The 19736-nt window shown below is 55.9% G+C and overlaps 8 protein-coding genes across 8 annotated transcripts; 3 read left to right on the forward strand and 5 right to left on the reverse strand.

Moving 5' to 3' along the window:
• Positions 1–3238: 3238 nt before the first annotated feature.
• On the reverse strand, positions 3239–3965 carry DICSQDRAFT_154088 (uncharacterized protein). Its single transcript, XM_007364116.1, has 5 exons — positions 3953–3965; positions 3857–3899; positions 3784–3792; positions 3694–3737; positions 3239–3629 (listed from the first exon to the last, which is right to left on the reverse strand). Coding segments are annotated over exons 1-5 (345 nt in total). The 5' UTR covers positions 3955–3965; the 3' UTR covers positions 3239–3382.
• Positions 3966–4037: 72 nt separating this feature from the next.
• On the reverse strand, positions 4038–4927 carry DICSQDRAFT_37556 (uncharacterized protein; the record flags this gene model as incomplete). The annotated part of the gene is made up of 4 exons (XM_007364117.1): positions 4038–4210; positions 4435–4527; positions 4576–4627; positions 4757–4927. Coding segments are annotated over 4 exons (489 nt in total), but the record flags the coding sequence as incomplete, so codon positions are not given.
• Positions 4928–5761: 834 nt separating this feature from the next.
• On the reverse strand, positions 5762–6590 carry DICSQDRAFT_135100 (uncharacterized protein). The gene is made up of 4 exons (XM_007364118.1): positions 6337–6590; positions 6244–6287; positions 5866–6178; positions 5762–5812 (listed from the first exon to the last, which is right to left on the reverse strand). Exon 3 carries the CDS (start codon positions 6173–6175, stop codon positions 5906–5908), a length of 270 nt encoding a protein of 89 aa, XP_007364180.1. The 5' UTR covers positions 6176–6178; positions 6244–6287; positions 6337–6590; the 3' UTR covers positions 5762–5812; positions 5866–5905.
• Positions 6591–7059: 469 nt separating this feature from the next.
• On the forward strand, positions 7060–9370 carry DICSQDRAFT_103121 (MFS general substrate transporter; the record flags this gene model as incomplete). Its single annotated transcript, XM_007364119.1, has 14 exons — positions 7060–7176; positions 7231–7243; positions 7305–7384; positions 7447–7495; positions 7561–7639; positions 7703–7730; positions 7785–7858; positions 7915–7983; positions 8049–8081; positions 8138–8179; positions 8233–8335; positions 8390–8515; positions 8575–8668; positions 8729–9370. 14 exons carry the CDS (start codon positions 7060–7062, stop codon positions 9268–9270), a joined length of 1449 nt encoding a protein of 482 aa, XP_007364181.1. The 3' UTR covers positions 9271–9370.
• Positions 9371–9764: 394 nt separating this feature from the next.
• Positions 9765–10817, forward strand: DICSQDRAFT_168508 (uncharacterized protein; the record flags this gene model as incomplete). Its single annotated transcript, XM_007364120.1, has 3 exons — positions 9765–9930; positions 10005–10636; positions 10707–10817. 3 exons carry the CDS (start codon positions 9765–9767, stop codon positions 10815–10817), a joined length of 909 nt encoding a protein of 302 aa, XP_007364182.1.
• A 956-nt stretch (positions 10818–11773) lies between these two features.
• On the reverse strand, positions 11774–14490 carry DICSQDRAFT_154090 (uncharacterized protein). The gene is made up of 5 exons (XM_007364121.1): positions 14269–14490; positions 14148–14199; positions 13928–14095; positions 12697–13873; positions 11774–12620 (listed from the first exon to the last, which is right to left on the reverse strand). Exons 1-5 carry the CDS (start codon positions 14339–14341, stop codon positions 12606–12608), a joined length of 1485 nt encoding a protein of 494 aa, XP_007364183.1. The 5' UTR covers positions 14342–14490; the 3' UTR covers positions 11774–12605.
• A 767-nt stretch (positions 14491–15257) lies between these two features.
• DICSQDRAFT_179546 (protein kinase A regulatory subunit) lies at positions 15258–17141 on the reverse strand. The gene is made up of 3 exons (XM_007364122.1): positions 17058–17141; positions 15641–17008; positions 15258–15587 (listed from the first exon to the last, which is right to left on the reverse strand). The coding sequence occupies exons 2-3, from the start codon at positions 16935–16937 to the stop codon at positions 15409–15411; spliced, it is 1476 nt and encodes a 491-aa protein (XP_007364184.1). The 5' UTR covers positions 16938–17008; positions 17058–17141; the 3' UTR covers positions 15258–15408.
• Positions 17142–17324: 183 nt separating this feature from the next.
• On the forward strand, positions 17325–19372 carry DICSQDRAFT_135104 (uncharacterized protein). The gene is made up of 3 exons (XM_007364123.1): positions 17325–17614; positions 17675–18129; positions 18181–19372. The coding sequence occupies exons 1-3, from the start codon at positions 17414–17416 to the stop codon at positions 19208–19210; spliced, it is 1686 nt and encodes a 561-aa protein (XP_007364185.1). The 5' UTR covers positions 17325–17413; the 3' UTR covers positions 19211–19372.
• The last annotated feature ends 364 nt before the right edge of the window (positions 19373–19736 follow it).

The following is a 19736-nucleotide window of genomic DNA, read 5'->3' on the forward strand; positions in this document are numbered from 1 at the left end:
CGCCGCAGCCAAGGCAGGGATAAGGAGGGCGACGGAATGGACGCGGTGTATGCGCATGGCGGACTGGATGGGCAGGGGGGCGTAGAGTTGTCATGTCAGCCTGGTCGGTGGGTTATATGGAAAATTGTGCAGATCGGAGAGACGGCTGGCAGCGGCAGGAATCGGACGGTCGAAGGCTCTCGAATGAGTTGAGTAAGGCGACAAGAGTGTGCATCCGGACTCGGACTTGTTTGCCACTGCAGCCCTCAGTCCGTTCCGTCCCACCGTCGGCAATTATCGAGATCGTGATGACTAATCGCAGTATACATGGTTTTCCCCTCTGTCTCCGCGTTCCCTTTCTTCATGAGGCGCACCCCGTGAGCACCCACTCTCCCTACGAGACGCTGTCGCATGCTCCGAAGACACAACTCTTAGAATAACACAGGACCGTCGCTCGAGCAGTTACAAACCATCGATCCTATGTCACCAGCCCATCACTCGATCAGACAGAAATGGTAACTCTATGTGCCGCGCCTATGTGCCGCCCGATGCCGGACTCTTGGCCGTAGTGCGGCCCACAAGCTGCTCCGGACGGCGAGATTCATACACTGTGTCCTGACGACCCCAGATTGCCCATTTCTCACGCAGCGTTCCAAATTGTTGATGACGTTCGGCCGACACAACGTGTCCATGCTAATGGGTAGGCGAAGAGCTGATCCGAATGTTGCGCAGTTGACCACAGATGCGTTATATTGAAACAATAGGCCATTTTCATATTGGAGCAATTTCAATGTCTTACCTTTCATGACACACGTCGTGTTGAGCGAAGCACATTTCTCAAGGTCAGTTTTCTGACTGAATGCGTTCCGTACCACCTGTCCTCCTTCCTTGACCACTTTGACCGAGGTTATGGTTCATTCCGCAACGTTTCCACACATCCGTAGGCGCTGTTCTCACGACCCCAGAAGGTTCGCGCAAACCTAAACGGCCCCGTGTATAATCCTACCCCATCATCTCCCATCATGTGGGCTGCATGCGCCCGGTGCGTGCTTCTTGAGGTGAGCTTTCGGAGTCATTCGGTAGAACCCCCGGGCCACCGTGGCGTTCCAGACGAACGGCCCAATCATTCTCGGCCGGTGGTCTCGCCGCAGTTGGACGCGCCGCGGCTGAGCGCTTTCAGTTTGTCAGCCGTTCGTCATCCGCCGTATAGCGTGACTGTGTATGACTGCCGCCCGGATGCTATCGGCTTGGCCGAGGGGTCACAGCGCAGCTCTCTCCGGTCTAGGCGGCAAAATGGTGTGTGGCCGACGCGGAGCGGTGTCGACCAGGTCAACTCCCCTTGGATCTGGGGGCAAGACGGCGATCAGCGATCTGAATCTGCCGTGCCAAGCATCGTGGGAGCAGACGACTGTGAGCGGTTCTGACCATCTGCGCCACAATGAGGCTATCGCAGCCGCTAGGCTCGCACCCTTTCGCGCTAGACTTTTGATGGCGCAATCACACAACCCCTAGTCTTCCCGACGCTCCCGTCGAGCGGCTGGGAGCGTGGTTCTCGGACGCTCGGACGCCCAATGTAAGCAGTATTACTACGTCTTATTGGCAATTCCACATCCGGTCGTGGTTGACCAAGACACTCGTAGAATGTTCAGTGGTCTGGACGGGGCGAGCATCCCATGCCTTTGGGCCGTGGACCGTTCCAGTCGACTTGCTGAAGACGAGCCATGGCGATGTCGTCACGGATGTTCGGGCGTATGTCGACATCACCTCGCATTTCACGTTCATCCGACGCGTGCCTTGTTCTATAACGCGGTGCCGCTCATCCCAATTCCATTTCCAGATAGACTCCCGGACGGACAGTAATGAAGAGCACAAGTACAGCAGCCGCTAGAGCAGGGTTCAGTCGCAAGAGGCTCCGCAATCAATCCTGACCAACCGTGCGCTCCTCATTGAACCGTCTTCTCGGTCATATGGGATGCACGGACGCCCGGCCTGGTTCGGGCGAGTACAGGCAAGCCACGTCTGGCCAGGTATGTCTAGCGCCACACTCCTGCTATAATCTGAGACCCCCCCCCTTCAAAAGGGGTAAACTGTGGCGTCTCCGGCGTGATCGTTTCGGTTGAAGCCCGGCCATAGTGCGAATGGCATAACCTACGATACTGGATGGACACGAGTTTCGGCCTTCGCGCCTACGTCAGCGTCGTGGCCAGGGCGTGGCGGCTGGCATGCGGCGTACCAAGAGTTCGAGGGGAAGGAAGGTAGGCGCCTCTACAGGGACGACGGTTTCCAAAAGCCCTGTCGACCACTGTGACGCTCTGGTCAGCCGTTATCCAAAACTAGTTTCTGTCCTTCTCAATTGCTTCCTGATCCCCCGATTCTGCTGGTATCGGACAGCTTGCCGTATTTTACTTGCATTCACGGTACGTTCTCAGGGAGTAAGACGCTGGGAATACCGCAAGCATGAAGCAATACGGATTTTGGTGGTTTGAACAGCGTGTCACCGGACTCGGACGTGACGCGTGATGGTCGGAAAGCCGGAAATTCATGTTGAAACCTTCCTGGATTATGAGCATAGTGGTTTGCGGAGCACCAAAGGACACGCCTCATCGGCGCAGTGGCGATAGTGGACTCGCTAGTATGCACATTTGCCAGTTTTGTCGTTTATGGGAGGAGAACATTGCAATAACCACTCCGCAGCATATGCAAGTCGTTAGGACTCTTAGCGAATTTATATACAAACCGTCTAGGCGTCCCCCAATCTCGATAAAGCGGGGGTAATTATCCTTCAAGTTCTTCGCGAAAGGCAAAGTCCGTTTGCGGTTCTTAGTCACTACACAACTGTTTTGACTCCTTGAGCCCCACCGCGCCGCTAGCCTGGAGTCCGACACAAACCAACACAAACCCCACGCACGGGATGCACGCGAACGGGCTTGATCGACATCGAGACTAGCCGCGTCACCGACTCGTCGGCCCCCCATTTCTCACGAACAGAAGGAAGCGCTCAGTCGATTCGGGTTGCCAGTTGGTACCTAGGCATCGCAACCAAATTGAATGCCTGTTGCATAGGGGCTCCAAGGAAACCGTGAGTGCACGCTTGAGGCCCAATGGACTGACCCGGCGACTTCGACCTCTCAGTTCAGATGAATTGAACCTCGCCGTGCCTTTCTTATAGCGCTAGTACTGTGGCTTCTTTCGCATGAAGGATGGTACGATTGACGATGTGGTACAGGGTATGGGCAAAGACAAAGAAACCTGCTGCAACACAGACTGTGAAATGACGTGACCGGGGCATACGACATAGGCTTGAATATTGAAAGAAGGAGAGAAGAGTGGTGGGGTACTCACAGACTAGCGCCAGCTAGCCCCTCTCCGTGCACGGCCCACTCAAAACAACATGCGCAATACCCTAGGACGGCGAAGAGGTTGGTGGGACCCGCGATTCGACGGAAATGGTGACATGGTCAGGAACGAGAGCGCAGTCGTCTTCTGTGCGTTGCGTTGTCACTGTTGTGGATTCGGTGAACGCCATAGAGCGGGTCACAGCCATGAGCGACGTTCCAGGTATGGACCATCTTCCAATGGCAAGAGTACCGCCTTGCAGCTCCGGATCGCGCAAATTGAGCAAGATACGAGAGGTTATCGTAGTGCAAAGCCTACGGGATGACAAGGCGATGAAGTCACACAACAAGGTTCCGTATCTAACTGAAGATCACGTACGCATTTGTGAAAGTCGTCAGAAATCCTCTATTCGCATCTCCAATCTATATTTTGTCAGCTAGAGAAACTTGCTGTGGCTGCTTGACCTACATTTGGGAGCTGAACATAAGGCATTATTGATTGACAGTGATACGTATGGGAATATCCCGTGCGGACAGCTTACCACAAGGTTGAGCAGGTTTCCCAGATTCACCAGCGCCATGATCCTGAAAACCGTAGTATTAGCACATATAATTCATTGAACGGTACTTTGACGAACATGTAGTACACCGCACCTAAACGAAAGAAGGAGTCAGTGGACTGATACCACTCTGCCGAAGGCAGCAGTAGCACTTAAACTGCTCACCGTCTCGGAACAAGACGGCGAAGACCCGATGGTGCAGAAACGGTGCCATCCTGATAGCTTTGAGCATGGTGAGGATGAAGATCGTTGTATCAACGCAGATCATCGCTATCCAGCCCACAGCAGTCCCTGTTACAATCTGGTGGGTTTTGCCACGACTCAGCATTGGTAGAACTCACTCAACCCCCTGAATATGTCGAAGGTATGAGAGCGGTTCATTACAGAGGAACGCAGATAGACACATTACAGTGGTTCACTCATTGAAAGGTCACAGCCGAGCGAACTTCGCATTGACAGCGTGGAAGGGTCGGCCGGAGTCTCGACGCTCACCGCAAGGAGCGTAGCCTTGAATCAATACATGTTTCAGTAAGTAAAGTTGACGGAGAGCGACCGAATACCCACTGAAAACAATACTACACCCAGGATGACGAAGCCGATCACTAGCCGTCTACTCCGATTGTAAAGCGCATAGGTGCGAATCATCAATAGCACTGAAACCCGTTAGCATGCGAGAAGAGCGAAAGAGCTGCTTAACATACTTCCGATGACAACTTGGCTTATTACTGTATAATATGCGTGATACGTCTGTAGCTGCCTGCAGCTAGTGGAATTCGTGTCAAGTAATTATGCCTTGTAAGGATCAGCCATCATACGAACCGCTGCAAAGGCGTCGTGAGGACCCGGGAGGGACACTCATATAGTCGATGAAGGAGAACTCACATGCGGCGCCAGATTCAGGAAATATTCTATCACGACTAGCACAGTCCCGAAGAGGCCGAGGTAGCGATTGAGTACAAAGAGAGACGCTGCTAGCGAAAATTTGGCTCTTTTCCAGAAATGCTCAATCTCTCTTGGCAGCGTCAGCACATAATCATAGTAGAGTATTGCTAAAGGGAACGTGAGCAGACCTTAGTATGCGACAAAGGGAAATTTACCCAACTGAGCGCAACCATGGCCAGATAGTTATGGGCACGAATTGAATGAGCCCTTAGTCGAGCGTATGATTAGCTGCCAAGAGTCGAGAGGTCAATGGCTGTGAGCTTGAGACTCACAATGTTACAGTGTATGCGTACGATGCCTCGGAGGACATGGCTGGCGAGGAGGATCATCGACGGAAGGCTGATTTCAGGATATCGGAATCACGCAGAACATCATGGCGATATATGCTCGCGGCGGTGGTCCCCGTAATCTTTAGAAATGATGAGATTTGCGAGGAAAGTTCTAATTTCCATGCTCACCGCGACTCAAGGCATCCGGATACACGATCGCGGTCCGACATTCTCAGGGATTCCACGCTATGGAAATTGGTAGTTGAAATCCCGCAGAGGACGGTCATCCTGGAGGGTCATGTCCGTACCTTGTATCCTACGGAGAAGACCTGGGAGATGAGCTCTCGAGTCAGTTGAGTGGAAGACATCCATCGCTGTGTCACAGTGCAAATGACTCATTTGGTGATTGCACAGGGCTTGAGCGCTGGCGCTATCGTAGCCAACGAGATTAGCACTTGCCCACGGGTCGCGCATGGTCGTCAGGCTCGAAGTCGAATCCTCCACCAACGTGCTTCTAGCAGCTGGTCAGCGGTATATCGAGATTATTTGTCAGCCCAATCCATGGTCTGACGATGACGCACCCGGGCCATGGCTCAGGTTGCTTCGCGAAGTCCGACGCTCATGGCAACGGGCCACTCAAAGGAGTGTTGATTGAGAACATGGTACGGACAAAGTTAAGTGCGACTGCTTGCAACGCAAGTAGAGTGAAAACAGGCGACCGGGATGTCTGGGATGCAATAAGCTGAAGATCGAGGGAGAAGGAAGAATGGGTGATCGTACTTGCAGTCCAGAGCCAGCGAGGTCCTAATCCGCGTGCGGCTCATCCAGAATGATACACCCGAGCCCACCTTCCATAGATCAAGGCGAATGCATTAGTGGGACACGCGATTCGATAGACACCGTCGGCCCATTCGTCCTCTGTGCATTGCGTTGTCATCGCTGCGAGTACTTTGGGGAACATCTCAGAGTGAGCTGTATCCCCGTGTGGCGTGCCGGGTGTCAGGCATATCCCGACGACGAGGGGAACACCTTGCCGTGTAGCTCCGGATCGCGCAGCTTGAGGAATATACGGGGAGTGATCACAACGCATAACCTGCGGGATGCCAAGGTGACGAAGTCAGACGGCACATGTTCAGTATTGTACTCATGAATACGTACACACTCGTGAAGGTCTACAAAAGCCCTCTATAAACGAATACGATCTACCCATTTTCAGCGAAAGAAAGAACCTTTAGCAACTACCTGACCTACATTGTAGAGTTGTACGTGAGTGGTCGTTGCTGCGGTGAGCCCGAATTCCATGCAAGCCACTACGAAGTTCATCATAGAGGCAATGCAAGGCATCTCGTCGCAAGAATGCGCTCCGGATTTTCAATGAGCTCACTCTGTAGAGACCAATAGTAGAAGACCCAGAAGATAGGGTATGCAGCTAGAGATCGGTGATAGTGTAGTCCTGACTATACACCCTGACAAAAACTTGAGCCAAGCTCGATGAGCCGTCATGCAGATTGGTCACAGAACAATCACCGCCATGTTAAGGTGGAAGAGCAGGTGGTATGACGATCGTCTGGAACAGCCAGCTAAGGTGACACGCACGCAGCTGGGAGACATTGACAGTGTGGGCACGTGATTGCAAAGTCGGCGTCTCGGCGGTTCACCGAGTCCACTCTTGCAGAAGTTAGAACGCCTGTTCCAGTGGAGTTCGTCCAACGCCCGGCCACGGGGTATCACACGACGCTCGGGTTTATACTCACGACTCTCATGCAGACCACTCTCCAACACATTTCTACGATTGTTATCATCGCGTATTCATAGGCCACTAAGAAACATCGTACGATACAAGGTCCTTGGATTGCACCGGACTTCCATCCTCTCGCGATCCGAAGTGTCCGCGCTCTTTTTCGCTGGCTTTGCCTTGTCGTTCAGACAACCCCCGTGTCTGTGTCCCTCATAATTCGCCTTGAAGAGCCCGGCATGGTCGCGTTACGAAAGATACGCCATTTCGTATGGGGCGAGATACCCGAATCAAAGACGGAGCGCAATCTTCTGTTCAAAATAGACTGGTTTATCTTGTCGTATTGTTGTCTAATGGTGCGTGCTTTGCTATGCTGACTTGCGAAATTCTGCTCATGTGCCGGTGCTCAGTACTTCTGCAACTGTAGGTGCAGCGTGTCTTCTCATGGACAACTGCTCATGTACGAACACGTGGACCGGGATAGATCTCGATCGAAGCAATCTGTCCAACGCATATGTTTCAGGCATGAAGGAAGAACTCCACATGCATGGGACGCAATTCAATGTAGGCGCTTGTTTGGGTGACGAACCTGGGAGGATGTGAGCTGACGTCCGGGCAACTTACAGCAAATCAATACCATTTTCACCTGCGGATATATCGTGGGGATGATACCAAGTATGTTGCGGAGCCACAAGACATTTCCGCACAAGCGCTGACGAGGTTCATGCGTGCGTTTATAGATAACCTGATGCTACAAATCGTCCCCCCTCGAATTTGGTTTCCCATGATGCAAATCCTTTGGGGTGTGCTAACATTTTGGTGAGATGCAACGAACGGATTCAGCATCATCTAGCTCGGACTGGACTGAACACTGTCTGGTAGTACAAGTGCGGTGTCTAGCGTCGAACAGGTGGGTTGCTTCGGATAGGCACGAACGCTATGGTGAACTGACCATGCTGAACAGATATACGCGATTCGCTTCTTTCAGGGCATCGCCGAATCATCCACATTTGTAGGCACGCACTACATCCTTGGCTCGTAGGTGACATCTCTTGCCTCCCACCACTTTGTCTTGTTTCTGACGCAGAGCATAGATGGTATAAATCCGGTGAACTAGGGAAGCGCTCCGGCATATTTACGTCCTCGGGTCTTGTAGGCACACTGTGAGTATCTGCAATATGTCTACTCACATTGCTACGCCTTGAAGTACCGAATCGTGGCTCGTTAGCTTTTCTGGAATCCTGCAAGCTGCTGTCTACACGTAAGGTTGTCCCACTTACAATCACTCTTCGTGATTGACGCATAGCCTTCATACAGCCACCTGAACGGCAGAGCAGGTCGAAGCGGATGGCGTTGGCTGTAAGAACAAGCCCATGTCCCGTGTAATTCATCTCACTCAAGTACTGCTTCAGCTTCATCATAGACGGGATCATCACCCTGCCCATTGCTCTTTACGGCTTCCTCATGTTCCCCGATGTCCCGACGACGACGAGGGCCTTCTATCTGTCTGAAGAGGTGCGAGTCTCGTCACCTGATGACGCCCACACTCAAGCTTACACCGCCATACAGGAACGTCTGCTTTCTTGCGAACGGCTCGAGTCGGACAAAGAGAAGGATATCGATCACGGACATCTGAACTGGAACCTCGTCAGGCGGCTTCTAGGCAACTGGCGTTGGTATGGATGTAGTCTCTTGGTTAGTCCTATCTTGAGGACAATGTTACCTAGACCATTGCTTGATTTTGCGACGAACAGTTCGCGATTTCCGGTGAGACGGAGAGCTTTGGCTCTAACAACCTCATGGGCCAGTGGATGAAGGCCATCGGTGGTTTCACCGTACCGCAAATAGGTACGACCCTGCCCTCACCATGGAATCGCAACCATGACCACAACTCACGCATCGTCTAAGACAACTATCCGTCCGGCGTAACAGCCTTTGGGATCGTCTCCACCCTCGTCTGCGCGACCTGGACCGACGCGACCAAGTCCCGCGCGCGCTGGCCCGTCCTCGTCTACATGGCCACCTGCACCACCACCGCGTCCATCATCCTTCTCGTCTGGTCCTCCCCCATGGGCCTCAAGTTCTTCGCGTGGTACCTCGCGGGCGCGAGCTACGCGGGGCAGGCGACGACGTTCGCGTGGGCGAACCAGATCTGTGCGGACGACCACGCGGCGCGGGGCGTCGTGCTCGCGTCCATGAACATGTGGAACAACGTCGTGAACGCGTGGTGGCCGCTCGTGTTCTACCCCGCGACGGACGCGCCGCGGTTCACGAAAGGCATGTGGGCGATGATCGGGACGAGTGTCGCGACGCTGCTCGTGACGTGGTTGGTCTGGTATTTGGAGCGGAGGGAGAAACGCGGGAAGGCGAGGCAGATCGATGCGGGGGAAGATGGCGCAGAGGAAGAGATTCCGGGCGAGGGAGCGGATGAGAAAAAGGGCAACAAGTAAGGATGATGAGAAAAGCGTGGCCCAATAGCGAAAGGTGGTGAGTTTGATGTACGGAGCGAAGCGCAAACGTCTTTTATTTCTGAATGTAGCATACATTTCGTTTGTAAAATAGACCTTCTGCGATGCCATATCTTCCAAAGTAACCACTCGCCAATCTCGCTCAGGCGCAGCAAAAGGGCAAGACGTCCTTCGCACGACGGGAAAAACCTGCAAGCAGTCTAAGTACTAGTATCGGGAGAATTTGAGCATGCGCCTTCCCAGTATGCAGCTGTTCTCAAACGAGACCGGGCTCCCGTTTCCAGTCAAGAGAATGGTTGTCAGCCTCACTGCGGCTGAAGTATGCGGCTCTCCGAGTGCAACTGTACCATCCCACCCAACTCCACTCTGCTCGACGCAGATATCCGCACACCGCGCACTTGGGCCCCACACGTCGCTGCTGGCCAGTCCTCGTATTGCTTGCACACCCCGCACATTAGCACACACATTCTTTCGTCATGTCGTCTTTCCGTGATAGCCCTGCTCTTGGTTTGCCCTCGATGAACTCCTGGATGGCTACGGAGAACGCCCCACTCTTCATCTGGGACGATGACTCGGAGTCCTTCGTTTCCTTGAGTTTGGACTCACCCGAAGGGAACAAGTCCTGGCGAAGCGGCGGGCCTGGTAAGTGCAATGTCTGCATCCCACCCTCAATTGGGTTGACTCACGAGTACTTGACACTTGGGCATCTGGAGTAGCAGATGCCTCTGTGAGCCCGCCTCCTGGGAGCGACTGGGCGGACGAAGTGGAGCAGGAGCTCTTCGCAGACGGGAAGTCCGTTGCCCTGTTCAAGGCGCCGACCAAGACGGGGGCCGAACAAGACAGCGGCGCGAGTACCAAGGGCAAGACCGAGTCACCCGAACAGATTCGGGCGGAGATCGACGCCTTAGCCACCCCCATCCAGAGATACTGCGACACCGTGGTCGAGGAGGAGAGCGACTTCGAAGACGAGGATGACCCCAAGAACCGGCTCGAACTTCCAAAGAGCCCGAGTAACCGGAACGACGGCGAGCCGAGGTTGAAGACACCCGTCGTGACGGATCCTCTAGTGGACACAGGGTTCGGCGTGCAAGACCTAGGCTATCCCCTCTACGCGCACACCTGTCCAACGGTTGCGTTGTTGGAAACTGTGGCGCGGGGCGACGATGTGGCCGGCCAACCGCTCGTCGACACGGAGGGCCTTGACGGTGGATTTGTTGTGGTCGACATCGCGGGGACGTGCGTCACGCCGGAGGGGGTGGAGGTCGGGAAGCACAAAGACCTGTTGAAGCGCTGGACAAGGGCGATGAAACGGGGATTCAGCAGCAGCTCCATCTCTTTCAACACCAAGGTGAGCGCTGTGGGATGGGAGACACTCTGAGCCGGATGGTTGTCAACGATGCTGAACGTTCTCTTGTTAGGGCCCAAGCAAATACCAGCTTTCAAACTCCAACTATGCCAAGCACGATGCGCAGTTCCATTCCGTTGTACACGTCACTGTGATCCATTCTGTCGAGAGAGTAGCGCGATGACATTGGATCCATGCTGTGCCACATACCATATGAATTACGCTCAGATGCTCGATTTCGCGCTATACAATCACTTTTTGTAGCAATGGAACGTGTGCATGAAGAACATAGTGCACGGCAATTTCTGTGTCAAAGAGTGTTAGTGTCTGATAGTATAATCAAGAGGTTCAGGCCTACCCCGAATAGCGCGTTCATGGTATAGGGCATATGGCAAGCGTAAGCCGCCCATCGTACTAATTGCGGCGAGCACAGCTTTCCTTTATACCGATTGGCATGAGGACCCCCGGTTATTCACTCAGAGGAATGATCCGATTTTCCAAAATCTTGCCATAAATGTCCGAAGGATCAGGCCTTTCCGGGAGCCAAATCTGTCCGGATTCGACCAGGCCTTCCGGATTTGTGCTCAAATTTGGCCGGACTATAGATCAGGCCATCTGGCGGCATGATGTTGTCCGGATTGGGCAGATCAGGCGCCCAGAGGCTGAATTTTCGCTCAGGGAACGTCCATATTGTTTCTTTGAGAGATCTACGGCAATCTGGACAACATAGAATATGCTAGGGGTCATCTTGCAAATGGAGAGGCAAGACATTCTGTCACTCAGCAGGCTGCCCTACCTCTTGCCCTCCAGCGCTTCTTGCGCAATTTCTCTATTCACCGCCGGAAATGCAGAAACGTCCTTTTACGTTCCGGGATACAAGGAAAAAGAGATAGCGACACCGGTTTGCAAGCCTTGGTGATCAATGAGCGATACTGTTGGTCAGGACCTGGTAGCTATCATCCAACACCGGGCCGCCCAAGGGCGGACGGGGATCAGGCCTCTGCCTGGTTGGACCAGTTTTGTCCGGACTTTGGCACCAGGCCATCCAGAATTTGGACGTCGATTTGGCCGGATTGGATCAGGCATAGGCCTTTTTGGGTGGCCAATTTTGTCCGGATCAGGCATCATTCCTTTGGGAGAATAATCGGGGGTCCTTTGGCATGGCACACAATCCACAAATCTACACAACCACAGCCCCATTACGGTTTCGACGATGGCGACCAACCGCGCCACTAGCATTAGTAGGTAACTGATACCGGTCTAGCTATCTAGCTAATACGTATAATCCTACTTTGTTAAGAGGGGGAGACTGAGAAAGCAGAGATCTAGATGCCACAGCAAGGCATGGGCAGCCGGACTCGTGCGTGAGATCAGTAGGTAGAACGAGGACAAGCACAGGGCTAAACTAATGATACAGACGTGCACGGGCGAATAAGGTACGCGGGACTAATGTCACGGTGTGCTGAAGCAGTCAATGGATAAACAGCCGTAGGCGACAACGACAAGGTGAAAACAGTACAGTGCAGTGCGGGGAGAGAAAGAAGCGACGCGCGGCCCTCGAAATGCCTCGGCTCTACCCAAGCTCCCAAGGACCTGAGCTCTGAGTGTCCGGCATGTCAGAAGCGAGCGAAACGTCGTGGCAGGACGGGGCAGAGCGCATCCTGGGACGACGACGAGCGGCATCTCAATGTCAGGCTCGGGCCAAAAGCAAGAGAGATAGCGAGCGACAGCAGAACGGGGCGGCAGCCGACGGATGATACACGGAAGGGTCGAGACAATGCGATGCGCGGGGTGCATGCGTGCGTGGTATGTGCAGGAAGCCGAAGGGGAGACTGGAAACAGGCAGTGGTGAAGTGCGAAGGCATGCTACAGCGGTGTGGGGAGGTTGAGGACATGGACATGGTATCGTCGGGCTTTGTCCCGGCCGGTAGCGGGGGCCATCGTCAGGTGGCCGGCCATAGTCGAAGCACACTTACTCGTTGCGAACCTGCGTAAGCGGTAGCCAGAAACGACCATCAGCATCGCTCCACACGACGGGATAACGAACATTATGTAAAACTTACGATGAGGCGGCGAGGCTCCTCGATCTCAGTCGGAGAACCGATTGAAGCGCCGAATTGGTCAGGTAACGGGGCGGGAGGAGGCAGATTTGGGTACGCCCTTCCACTGCCGCTCTCTGCGCTACCTGTAGCAGGCGGGTCCAGCAGGGAGGTGCGTCGCTGGCGCGGAGGGTTCGCACTGTTAGAGCTCGCAGCGGCCTGAAGCGGCGGGTTGTTCAGCGACATAGCTGACTCGGGACTGACGACATTGCCAGGCTGGGCGATGGGGTTCTCCGTCGGAATGTTCAGCGGTGGGGCGGGCTTGCGCTGTGCCGATGGGCGACGCTGGGGAGGGTTCGCCGGGGCTTGCTGCTGCGCACCTGCACCGACGCCCGCCATCATTCCCGTATTATCGTATTGCATGTTACCGTATACGCCACCATAAGGGTCCTCCATACCGCCGTAAGCCTGATCGTACGCATGCTGGGATGGGGGTGTAGCTGCACCGTAGCCGTAATTCCAATTGTCGTACGTGTTATTCGGCTGCTGGTACGCGCCGTAAGCACCTCCGTACGCAGCCTGAGCACCGTACGGCTGAGCAGCACGGCTAGGCTCACGCTGGGGGACGCCATATGCCGCTGCCGCCGCTCCGTAACCTGCACCCGGATCCTGCAGCTGGTACGCCTGGCGCGGCTGGACGGCGGGCGGGAGCGAGCCGCCGTGACCAAACGAGCTGCCGTGTCCCGAGCTCGAAGTGTCAGCGCTGCCCGCACCTGCGCCCGCGCCCTTCTCCGCGTCGTGGGACTCGCCGACGAGGTTCGCGGTGGAGAAGTCGAGGATGTCTTCGTGCAGACGGTCGTGACGGCGCTTGCGGATGGCCCACGTCGCGAGCGCGATGATCAGGACGAGACCGACGAGCGACGCTGCGGTGATGACACCGACGGATAAGGCCTTGTTCTGGAGGAAGGACTTGGGCGCGGCGTCCGCTTGGGGCGATGGGGTCGCGGACGAGGTCGACGAAGAGGTGCTTGGGCCGACAATCTGCGTCACTGTGTTGGTCGATGTCTCCGCAGTGCTGGACGACGGAGGAGTGGCTGTAGCAATGTTGCTGGTGCTGGTGCTGGTGGAGGTTGAAGAGGTTGTTGTAATTGAGGAGGTAGTAGTAGTACTTGAGGTCGTGGGTGAACTCGAGGCCGTCGTCCTAGATACAAGGTTAACCCCGCACGCGAGGGTAAAATGGGGAGAGATAGCCTACAGGGTATCGGACGACGTAGTACTGCTAGAAGCGGTCAGCGATATGGTGTTGGAGGTGGTCGTAGTCTGGACTGACGTCGTCGTTGCTGAGCTGGTCGTCGAGGTGTCAGGACCGGGCAGACCGAGGATGCTGGTTAACCCTCCAATTCCCGGGATGGAGAGGGTGGGGCTGCGACGTCTGATGAGACGGGAGAGACTGTGGTCTGAGGGCGCGTACTCACAAAGTTCCACCACCCAGTCCACCACCCAGTCCACCATCAAGTCCGCCCAAGACTTCCGCAAACATTTTAAGTCAACTTCCGCGTTCACATTCGCCATCCAGCTTGCCAAGCAAGTACTCACGGCCATCGTTGTTAGCCCGAGGCTGCACGCCGGTATGGACGACACGGAATCCACTAGACTTCGGAATAGTCATGGCAGACGCGGATGTAGTGTGGAGGGGGTTTGTACAGTTTTTTGCTGGTAAGGAGCGTGGACGTCGACCGCAGGGGTATTACCTCGGTGGCCTGCCAGCGACCACAGATTGAGGTTGTCTTGGATGAAGAAGGGATGCGGACAGCCAGTCTGTAGAGGGTGGAGGCACAAAGAGGTGTGAGGGAGAGACAAAAGGCGGAGACAAAGATACGAACCGCGGGGGGCGCGGTGGCGTAGCGGTACCATCGAGCAACTCGATAAAACCCAGTGTCCAGAAGTGCAGAAAGCACTGGGTTCGAGACCGTCCCCGGGAATTAGCCTTCCCGCTTACCGCTAGGGGGTTTTAGTGGGTATGGCCGGTTGGTTCGCGCCGGAGGAGTCCCACACTATTTCCAGAGCACGGCTGCACCCGAGGCTCTGGGAATGTGCGTAAACGCATTTCCTCCTCGGGTTGGTGCTCAAATCTGCGGGGTTTAAATCCCCTGCAACATGGCTGTTTCGGGGGAATTTCACCTGATTTGGTCATTAGCGTTGCCTAGTACGTCTACCAGACATGCCTCTTGTAAGGACCACCGTAGACAAGGCAATAAAAAGCGCTCAACCTGAAGATACGAACCGCAGAGTGACGAACGCTTTGAGAACGGTGGTGATAGACCGGCTATGATGCACCCCACCAGGACGGTGGAGCTATTGTCCATTCCAGCAGGCCGGCGTGCGCACCGCGCTCCTCCCCGTAACCATCGAAACGCTCTTAGTTCATCGCCCCGGACTGGCCATCATATGATTTGCCGTCTGCCATCCATGCGTTTCGCGGATCGTCGGCTTCGGCCACACGTACAACGACCGCAGCGCTGCACACCGACGACGACGGCGCTCCGCGGTCAGTACACTTGTTCCCATCGCTCGCAATCAATCACAAGATAATCTCATTAGGCGCCCCGTACTCGCGAGACCCCCATGCATCTATGTACATACATAAGCTACAGAGCAAGCAGAACACACAACATAACCTGCAGTAGTACACTCGACACGCGATAACAAGACAGTAGAGAGTTCGCAGGGGTATCTTCAATGGATTCCGTAGCTCCGTCCAGCATTCCGTTCCATGATCTCCCGCAGAGGCCCAAGCAAACGGGTGAACGCATGCGCGTCCAACGCAGCTACCTTCAACCGAGGTGCGCCCGGATCCGCCCGCACCACTGCACTCACCGTCGCAGCGCGTGGTTCGAGCCGAAGCAACGACAGCTCTGAACGGATGGATGAGTGGATGTGTCCGGAAAGGGGCATAATGAACACGTACCGCCGAAGTAGTCGCCCTTCTTGAGGTGGCCGACTACCTCTGGTCCACCGTTCCGAACTTTTGTCACGACAGCGTTCCCTTCCTCCACAAAGAAGAACGTGTCACCCATCTCGCCTTGCCGCACCACCGCCTCGCCGTCCTCGTACACGCGGCTGACGAGCGCGTCCGCGACCTTGCTGCGTTCCTCGGGTTCGAGCGACGCGAGCAGGTCGACCGAGGAGAGGAACTGCTCGTACATTGTCCGCCGCCTGTGGGCCGCCTTGAGGATGATCGTGCGGAACGTGATGCGGTCGAGCGACCACAGCGTGCACGGCTCGATCGCGAGCACCGTCGCCGCACGAGGGTGCCCATACATGAGCGCGAGCTCGCCGAACGAACTGCCCTCCCGGCACTCTGCAACCTTCCGTCCGAAAACGGGGTGGTAGCCGGACTGGTTGAACTTATCCGACGCGGGCACGTTCCCGGTGAACCAGTTGGAAGGCAGTGGCTCGGGGCGGATGTAGCAGTGCAGCAGCCCGCTCTCCACGACGTAGAAGTAGTCGCCGACGTCCCCTTGGCGGATGACGACGTCGTCGGTCACGACCTTGCACTCTTGCATCGCGTTGAGCACGCCGGTCTCCTGCTCCTCGTCGAGGTCGCGGAAGATGAAGTTGGCCGCGATCGAGGCGCGGATGCGCTGGAGCTGGTCCTCGGTCTTCGGGAAGACGGGCAGGGGTTCGTGCGTCTCGCTGTCGACTGGGATGGACTCAGCGCTGACAGAGGTGCGGCGCGCAAGAATTGTAGCAGTAGGAGGGTGGAGGAATTCGCCAGGGCTCGGGGAGATGGAACCGTTTGCAAAGGAAGCGAAGGGATTCGGATTGGATATGGGGGTGGCTGGGGTGATGTCCTCGCCCTCGAGCTGGAAGCTAGGGGGGCTCACTGGGGTAAGAGTACGGGAGCCGTTGTCCAGCAGGGCGTTCCCCGGGACATTCAGTGTTCCAAAGGGGCTGTTGTTGGACATGGAGTTCTGGAGGGAGGAGCGCTGCTGAGGGAAGGAGTGGGAGAAGGGGGATATACTGGTGGGACCGCCGGGAGATCCGGCCGTGGGAGAGAGCAGGGTATCCATGTAGTGGTCCTGTGGTAGGGCTACGGCGAACGAGGGATGTCGGGCAAGTGCGTCGCGGGTGCGAGCACGTTGCTCCTCGAGACGGGACTGAAACCACTTGGCGCAGAACTGGAGGGCGTCTTTGGGCTGAACTCGTTGCGCGTCGCGAGTGAGCTCTGAGACGAGCAGGTCGAAGGTGGACATGTCGGACATGCCTGCGCGCCGAGTTATCTCCAGAACGGAGACAATGGGGTTGTCTGTGGGCCGGTGCGTGGGGTTGTTGTCTAGGAGGAAATAAGCTTTGTTGGAGGCGAGATCGGAGGTGGCTCTTACGGGCAACTATCAAGCAAAGATGGGCATTGGCTGTCCTACCGGTGCATGGGATGAGCTGGCAGATGGCACACAGGCTGTATGAATGATTTGAGCGAACCTCCTCCCGAATCTGCGAATGGCTTGTTCTCCTCTGGGCGTCGTTTGAGCCGTAATTGGACGGGAAGCCTGTGACACACTCTGTGACAATGCACAATTGGGTGTCACGCGATGACCGAGCCTCCACGTTAGCCGGCGCCTGCAGTCGCGTCACCTCTCGCTGCAGCTGGGTATCCCCACCGCACTCTCGGCACCTCTTCTCTTCAGCTCACTCACACTGCGCTCGGCAAGCTTCATTGCTTTGTCTCTCCTCTGGCTTTATGTCTGCTTCCACACTCCGAGTCGAGCTCCCGGCGTATTCCCATTCGTTTCAAGTACAGGTTACTCCCTCGGCGACCGTCCGTGATGTCAAGCACGAGATAGCCAAGGTCTGCCCTGGTTCACCCAGTCCCGAGGGCCAGCGGCTCGTCTGGAGAGGCCGCTTTCTGAGCGACGAGGAAAAGGTCGAGGACGTCTGGAAGGTAGGTCTTGATCACGCCTTTGTCCCTATGAGTTCGTTAACCCATACTCCTTCCCATCAGTCTCCGGAGGACTCTAGGGTCGTTCATCTGGCCGTCCACCCATCAGCCTGGTCCTCAGCCCCGCCGCCTCTTCCTTCCGCTGCTGCAGCACCCAGCTCTACACACGCCGCTTCCTTTACTAACACTCCAAGATCTCGAACCTCTGCTGGACAGCCTACCCCGACGCCTGCATCCTGGCAGGCACCCTTATCTCAGCCTTATCCTTTCTTTCATCTCCCCTCATCGTTCTCGCCTGTCGCCTACATCCAGCACCTGCATAACACCGCCTTAGGTGTCCTATCTGCTGGTGGCATCACGCTTCCTGCACCCCCTGCAATCAATGATATCGAGACATGGCGCATAGCAGCGAGGGATCTGTATCATGCTCAAGGTTGGACGTGGCCCGACGTCTTCGAACAGCCCTTCCCTTCTGGTAACTCACAAGGAGGCGCTGTATACGAAGCGGTCACGTTGGAGTAAGTAGAGCCTCATACTCATCTCCTTACATAACTCATAATCGTCCGCAGGGGTCTCCCGTACTTGCGGCTCACGGATCCGAACGCAACGCCTACTCCCGCCCAACTCCACGCCCTCCGTGTCCTCTCGCATACATTCTCTATCCTCTCCATGGCAAATGACCCCATGCTCTACGTCCCGGCGTCGGCGCATTACCCTTCACCGTACGCCACGGCGACAAACGTGAACCAGCACTTGCACCACTTAGGCTTCCCGCAGCTGCGCCTCGCCCATGCTCAGGGCGCGAACCCGAATCCTCACGACGCCAACAATCCTCTTGCCGCACCAGGCGCTCCCGGCGCAGAGATCCGTGCGATCCCTGTCAGGGCACTGGTTATCCCGCTAGTGATGCTGGCGTTCCGCACCCTTCTGTTGCTGTACTTCTTCTCGCCGTCGAAGCGTCCTCTGTTCGGCGTGCTCTTGAGCGTCTGGATCCTGTATGAGGCGTGGAACGCGATGCGCCTTGTCCTCAACGATGGAAATGATCGTGCGGGTCGGGGTGCAGCCAACCCCGGGGCGGCAGGTGCAGGCCAACCTGCAGCCCCGGCGGGAGGTGCGGTCCCTAACGGAGATGCACCGGCGAACAACGCGGCAGGAACCAGATCGACTTCTGGCGCAATCCTCGACTGGCTGTCGACGCTCAACCTCGCCACGGAGGACGCGATCCTCGATGCAGACGCCCCCGTCCCTGAGCCTGGGCCGGTGCAGAAGGCGAAGATGTTCTTCGCGCTGTTCTTCGTGACCCTCTGGCCGTCTGCCTGGGACCGTAGGCGGAACGCCCTCCGTCGGAGGGAAGGGCGCATCCGCACTGAGGCGAACGCGCGCGAGGCAGCCATTCACGAGAGTGAACCAGCTGTGAACACGAGCGCGGGTGGCCAAGATGGGGAGCAACAGCAGCAGCAACAGGAGCAACAGAGGAGAGAGGAGGAGGTGAGGGCACGTCAGAGGGAGCGGCTGGTCGCGCGACATGAGAGGAAGCCGGCGTGGTTGAAGGAGTACGTCCAGCGGGTGCAGTACACGGAGTGGGTCGACGACGCGTAGAGCGGTGTTGGCTTCATGGTAAGTCAGTGAGGATGGGCCGAGTGGTGGGACGCTGATCGTGGTCTAGGTGTAGGATATATATTGATCGCCGTGTTGGATTGTATATTGTGGATGTACTGAGCTGGAAGGTTATGGACAAATGCTACTAATCCGCGATGAGAGTTTATACCACCTCCATGGGACTACCTCATCCATTATTCATGAACACATCCGTCGCAGTGGCTAATGCCGTACGTGCTCCCCAGTTCCTAAGGCATGGTGCCACGTCGGGCGCGGCGACTTGAGATCACGATCGCGTTTGCTCTTGAAATGTCCCTGAGGAGTCAACGATCGGAGTTTTTGATGGGTTGCGGTTTTGCCTCTCCGCGTGTCCTGCGCATAACACCTCCCATGTATGACGTCGTATTCCTCTACGGCAGCCGGATGTCTGGTAAGGACTATCGGAAGTTCACTAGCGAATCTGTGCAGCGAACTCGCCGAAGACCTCTTCCAACAGAGTCCGCTCAACGACTTGATGACAGCCCAT

This window comes from Dichomitus squalens (genome assembly GCF_000275845.1).
Source record: "Dichomitus squalens LYAD-421 SS1 unplaced genomic scaffold DICSQscaffold_8, whole genome shotgun sequence".
In the NCBI taxonomy this organism is placed as follows: domain Eukaryota; kingdom Fungi; phylum Basidiomycota; class Agaricomycetes; order Polyporales; family Polyporaceae; genus Dichomitus; species Dichomitus squalens.

Bases quoted from the DNA above. Each gene is read 5' to 3' on its own strand.
- DICSQDRAFT_135100 (XM_007364118.1), bottom strand. From the start codon at position 6,175: ATGCGTTGTGATCACTCCCCGTATATTCCTCAAGCTGCGCGATCCGGA.
- DICSQDRAFT_179546 (XM_007364122.1), bottom strand. From the start codon at position 16,937: ATGTCCGACATGTCCACCTTCGACCTGCTCGTCTCAGAGCTCACTCGC. The intron at 15,588-15,640 runs GTACGTGTTCAT...CCATCCGTTCAG, and splicing joins GAAGGGCGACTACTTCGGCG to AGCTGTCGTTGCTTCGGCTC.
- DICSQDRAFT_154090 (XM_007364121.1), bottom strand. From the start codon at position 14,341: ATGACTATTCCGAAGTCTAGTGGATTCCGTGTCGTCCATACCGGCGTG. The intron at 14,200-14,268 runs GTGAGTACTTGC...TGTTTGCGGAAG, and splicing joins TCGGGCTAACAACGATGGCC to TCTTGGGCGGACTTGATGGT. The intron at 14,096-14,147 runs GTGAGTACGCGC...CAGACGTCGCAG, and splicing joins GGACTGGGTGGTGGAACTTT to CCCCACCCTCTCCATCCCGG.
- DICSQDRAFT_154088 (XM_007364116.1), bottom strand. The intron at 3,630-3,693 runs GTACGTGATCTT...GTCATCCCGTAG, and splicing joins CTGACGACTTTCACAAATGC to GCTTTGCACTACGATAACCT.
- DICSQDRAFT_135104 (XM_007364123.1), top strand. From the start codon at position 17,414: ATGTCTGCTTCCACACTCCGAGTCGAGCTCCCGGCGTATTCCCATTCG. The intron at 17,615-17,674 runs GTAGGTCTTGAT...CCTTCCCATCAG, and splicing joins AGGTCGAGGACGTCTGGAAG to TCTCCGGAGGACTCTAGGGT. The intron at 18,130-18,180 runs GTAAGTAGAGCC...AATCGTCCGCAG, and splicing joins TACGAAGCGGTCACGTTGGA to GGGTCTCCCGTACTTGCGGC.